Source organism: Trichechus manatus, unplaced genomic scaffold (genome assembly GCF_000243295.1).
Source record: "Trichechus manatus latirostris isolate Lorelei unplaced genomic scaffold, TriManLat1.0 scaffold00038, whole genome shotgun sequence".
Classification (NCBI taxonomy): domain Eukaryota; kingdom Metazoa; phylum Chordata; class Mammalia; order Sirenia; family Trichechidae; genus Trichechus; species Trichechus manatus.
Window position 1 is genome coordinate 15,359,160 of NW_004443974.1, and position 5,469 is coordinate 15,364,628.

At 58.0% G+C, this 5,469-nt stretch overlaps 1 protein-coding gene across 1 annotated transcript in view; it reads left to right on the top strand.

The window, feature by feature from the left end:
• Positions 1-5,469, top strand: part of LAMC3 (laminin subunit gamma 3) — a 70,305-nt gene that overhangs the window by 22,102 nt on the left and 42,734 nt on the right. The window contains exons 4-6 of the mRNA XM_004375765.1: positions 2,141-2,307; positions 4,533-4,721; positions 4,794-4,911. Coding sequence (XP_004375822.1) covers positions 2,141-2,307; positions 4,533-4,721; positions 4,794-4,911 — 474 coding nt within the window. The remainder of the gene's footprint in view (positions 1-2,140; positions 2,308-4,532; positions 4,722-4,793; positions 4,912-5,469) is intronic.

The following is a 5,469-nucleotide window of genomic DNA, read 5'->3' on the forward strand; positions in this document are numbered from 1 at the left end:
CCATAATTCTGGTGATGATGCTCAACAAGATGGAGAAGGCAAGGAAGTGGACCATGGGCCCAACTACCTCTACTTCGGGGTATCTATACCTGCCAGGGAAGACTGGGGCTTGGGAGTCAAGGGAGGCATCGGTGAAGATGCTCTCCTCCCTGCCAGCCCCATTTGATTCAGCTCTAAACTCCTGGGAGGGGGGGTTCTCCAAGGATGGCAGATGGCAGTAAGCTCCAGTGTCTGCTGTCAGGGGCTTTGGGCCAGAGAATATTTGGGCCGCAGCTGTGGGGAGCCGGACCACCCTCAGACTGGCAGCTGGCTGGGGAAGGTGGCTCACGGGTAGATGCAGGTGGCCTGAGCAGCCTGTGTTCCACAGTGTGCTCCAGGAGCTTTACTCTCCTTCCTTTGGGGTCACAGGGCTTAATGGAGGAAGGTGGCATTTGGAGCACCCCTTCGGGGACACAGGAGGTCCCTTGTCACTGCCCTGGGCTGCTGTGCCCTACAACTGCCTGATGCCCACCTCACCCCTGCCAGAAGTGCAGGGTGCTGCCTGCCTACTTCAGGTTCCTGCTGAGGCCTGCAAGGAAGTGATGCCCTGTAGCCTTCCCCAGCCTTGTGTTCCTACATTAGAGAAAGCACAGGGTCCTGGCTGTGGTTAGCAATTCCTCAACACACACTGAGGACACAGTGTAGAACATGGCTTATGGGAGATGTATTAGTTTCCTGGGGCTGTTTTAACAAAGTACCACAAACTAGGTGGCTTGAAACAACAGAAACTTATTCCCTCATAGTTCTGGAGGTCAGAAGTCTGAAATCAAAGTGTTGGCAGGGCCACGCTCCTTTCAGAGGCTCTAGGGGAGAATACTTTCTTGCTTCTGTGTAGCTTCTGGTGGCTCCCAGCAATCCTTGGCATTCCTTGGCTTGCGGCTGCATCACCTCAGTCTCTGCCTTCATCTTCATATGGCCGTCTTTCCTTGGTGTAGCTGTCTGTCCTCTCCTCTTCTTATAAGGATACCAGTCGTTGGATTTAGGGCCCACCCTAATCCAGTATGATATCATCTTAACTAATTACATCTTCAAAGACCTTTTTTCCAAATAAGTCACATTCTAAGGTTCCAGGTAGACATGAATTTGGGGGGGACATTATTCAACCCACTACAGGGAGCTACCACATGGCTATAGAGACATGTCCAGGAGCTCAGGATCTGTGTGGAGTCAGAAAACAGGGTTCAAATTCTAGCTCTGCCACCTAGTGTCTGTCACTTTGTGGGCCTGAGCCTCAGTTTCCTCATCTGTGAAATGGGCATAATAACAGCCCCTCATGCCTTGGTAGTGAGGGTCTAGCAAGAAGATGTGAGCTGATTGCTCAGCCTAGGGCCAGGCACAGAGTAAGCTGGGAGCCGTGGTCATCCTCCAAGCTTCTCAGTCTGGCCTCTCAGAGCAGGCTAATGGCCAGATGGGGTGATGGCCCCACAGGCTCAGGCCAGCCGAGCATGTCGTGTAGCTCCCAGAAAAGCCCTTTGTCCCTACCTGGGTCCACCCATCTCCTGATCCTGTGAGAGGGTAGGAGTGGGAGGGGACATGGGCCCAGGGTTGCTGTCAAAGACACAGAGACTATTGGGGATCTGGGAGAAGTTGGGGGCTGTCCACTGTAAGGGACAACCTCTTTCTCCTGCTTTTAGACACAGTTGAAGGAGAACTGCATGAGGCAGCCTCCCTGGCCGCCCTCTCCCACACCGACCACCCCAAGACCACTGGCCCATCCCTCCCCATGGGAGACCGAGATGATTTCTCCCTGGGTTCCTCTTGGCCCCTAGGGGGGCCCCTCTTGGGCAGAAACCTTTTGTGGCAGCCTTGCTAGCTCTGCCCCTTATTAGCTGGTGGCCTTGGGCAACCTCTCTGTGCCTCAGTTTCTTCGTATGTTAAGTGACGATCATAAGGGACCATGAAGATGAAATGGATTTATACACATACAGAGCTTAGAGCAGTGAGTGCCTGGCGCAGGCATTTGCCTAGTACTGTTACCCAGGGCGCATAGCAGGCATTCAGTAAAGTGCACACCCACAGGGGCTACCTGCCTATTAACCCCTTGTCCGCCCCCACCACCCCGGTGGTCCCCGGATCCCCCTCCTTCATGCTCTCTTCCCAGGTGCAAGTGTAACGGGCATGCCAGCGAGTGCGGCCCCAGCGAGGACGGCCAGCTGGCCTGCCAGTGCCAGCACAACACCACAGGCCCAGACTGTGAGCGCTGCCTACCCTTCTTCCAGGACCGCCCGTGGGCTCGCGGTACAGCCGAGGCCGCCAACGAGTGTCTGCGTGAGTGTCCAGGCGGGACAAACTCCCCTGAACCTCGCCTTGGGGACTGTGCCTGGGTGCCCCGCCTGGCAGCTGGGGCACCGCTGCAGGGACGAGGGGGAGCTGTCTGTCTCCCCTCATCAACAGCCCCCCTTCCCCAACCAAGTCCACCCCAGTAGAGGTGCCTGTGGTGGGAGGGCCAGCAGGGCTCCAACGACTTGTTCCTTTGTCTTCACTGTTCCAACCCCAGTTGCTAATCAAAGCCAGGCCACCCCAAGTCGAAGGGGGGTGCTGACCTGCCTACCCCGGCCTTTCCCATGGCCCCAGGCAGCCCTTTGATGTACCACCCCGTTGAGTGATGTGGCTTCGCTCGCCAAACCTCAGAGATCCGCTGAGGAGAGGAGGGTGCCATCAGACCTTCTCCAGTGATTGGGGCCATGTGGGGGAGCACCGCCTTCTCCCCCCCTCACAGCCTGTGGTGCCAGCCCGCCCCGCCACCCGCCCCCAGCCCTGCTCTTTCTCCCCGGACACCATCTGGTCTCCTTTAGGCTGTCCTGTGCGCTCTGTTGTCACCGGGCCCTGGCCCTGTCGCTGGGAGGAGGAGCGTCTTCATATGGAGGCGCCCCTGACCGACCTGGCCTCCAGGCCCCATTGTCCTCTTGGGCTTGGGCCACCAGTGGCCAGGGCTGGAATGGGGAGGGACAGCCTGTTCCTTGGAACGGGCCACTGTCGGCAGGAGCTGCTTTGGCCCTAATGGGTTCCTGCTGCCCTTGCTGGCTGCCTCCACCAGGGCACTTCCAGGCCCGGGAAGCTGTGCTGGCTGGCTCCACAGCAGGGACACAGAAGGCCAGGCAGCTTATGCTGCATCCTCATCCTGGTGGTCACACCTCTGTCCTCCAGCCACCCAGCCTGGAAGCTGGGGCTTTGTGCTTGAGCCTGCCCCCCTCAGCCCAGCCAGCCCCCGATCCCCAGATTCTGTTGACATCCCTCTGATCCATCTAACTTGTGCCCTTGGTCCAGGCCCCATCACCTCCCCACTGGGTGCCTGAAGGTCCCTCTTCCCTGCTCTCCCTGCCTCCAGCCCTCCTTCACCTACAGCTGGAGGCTCCTTCTGAAGTGGAGATTATGCCTATCCTCTGCTCAGAACCCTTCCATGGGTCCCCTTGCTTAGAGGTGAAGTCCGCTCAGCACACTGCCTGGCTTCCCCAGAGCAAGCTCTGCTGACCTCTCTCACCTCTCTGACCTCACAGCTGCCCCCGCTCCTCCCTGCCCCATCACACTGCATACCACCCCCACCCAGCCTGGTTCCTGGTCAACAGCAAGCCACGCCCACACTGTCCCCACACTGCACTGCTTTCCGCGCCCACGCTGGGCAGGCACGTCTTATTTCTTTATCCTCTGGGCTTTCACCTCCAGCCTGGAAAATCCCCTCCGCTTTCACCTGGTAACTCCTTTCTGCTCATCCTTCAGGTTCAGCTTAGCCATGACTTCCTCCAGGAAGGCTCAGTGCATCACCCTCAGCACAGTTGTAGGGCCCCTCCCCTCCTTTCAGCTGCCAGCTCCCCCCCGCCACCCCACCCCATGCTTCTCCTATCACAGTGCTTCACCCACGGGCTTTTCACTCACTTGCTGTGTCTGGCTCCTGGACAGAGATGTGACCATAGGGGTGAGGGCTGGGCCACCTGAGCACAGGAACAAGATCCGTATCAATCACTGGTACATCTCCCTGGGTTCGCCATACAGAACTAATCCTTGGTACATATTTTTTAATGAGTGAATGAAGGGTGACTTGTGTTTTCCTTGAGGCTGCATGACCTGGGATTTTTGAAGTGCTGGAGACCAGATTCGCACAATTATTATGGCTTGGAGAGTCTGCAGGAGATTCTGGAGTGAGCCACATTGCATCTCTAGAAGGTGGTCAGTCTGCGATCCACGACCCAGTGACCAGACATTCTGGTTTGCCTGGGGTGTCCTGTCTAAGCCTGATGTTTTAGTGTATTTATTAATGGTTCCCCCTTTGCTCTTAAGAGTGTCCTATTTTGGATGGTCAGTTAGTTGGTCTTCATATCTTTGATCAAGCTAGGCCTGAACCCCGCCCTCCATGGAGCTATCTACTCGTCTGGCACTGGGAGGTTGGCTGGCACTTACTCACCTCCTACCGTGTGCCAGGAGCTGTTTTAGGCACCTACCAAAGAGAGAGCTGGGCAGGCCGCTCACAGCCCCCCTCCCCTGTCCCCCACCCACAGCCTGCAACTGCAGCGGCCACTCGGAGGAATGCACGTTTGACCGGGAGCTCTTCCGCAGCACGGGGCATGGCGGACACTGCCACCACTGCCGGGACCACACTGCCGGGCCACACTGTGAGCGCTGCCAGGAGCACTTCTTTCGCTGGGACACACAGACGCCATGCCAGCCCTGCGACTGCCACCTGGCAGGTGAGTAGGCCCCCACCCCCCCCCACTCCCGCCTGGCCCGGTTCATGCTGCCCTGCGTTCTTCCTCCTCCAGGCTCCCTGCACCTTCAGTGCGATGGCTCAGGCAGCTGCACCTGCAAACCCACTGTGACGGGCTGGAAGTGTGAACGCTGTCTGCCCGGGTTCCACTCGCTCAGTGAGGGAGGCTGCAGGTGAGGGCGGCCGGGGAGGAGTGGGGTGTGGGTGGCCCGGCACAGGCCCACGGGAACCAGGCAGGTCTGCGTCTGGTGGGGGAACTGGACTGAATGACAGGAAGTGGAGGGATGTGATACTCAGCCCTTCCTTCCTTCCTTCCTTTCTCCCTCCCTCCTTTTCTTCCTCTGTTCCACGTTTTCTTACTCAACAGTTACTATGCCCAATGCCCTGGTGAGGGCTGGAGATACCCAGTCCCTGCCCTCACGGAGCTCCTAGTCCAGGGAGGCAGAGAGATGTACAAAGATGATTAGTAACCAGGGTACTGAGTCCTGTGGAAGCCCAGCTTGTCATGGGGGTTGAGGACAGGCTTCTCGTAAGAGGTGCTGAGTTCCATCTGAGACCTGATGAGTGAGGACCAGGCAGGGGCAGAAGGAGAGGCAGGTGTTCCAGGCAGCAGCAGAGAACATGCAAAGGCCCTGAGGTGAGTGCGAGCCTGGTGCACTCAGGGCCCTTCAGGGGGAGGTCTTGACAGCTGAACATGGAGTGCAAGGCAAGAGGGTGTGCAGAGGAGGCCC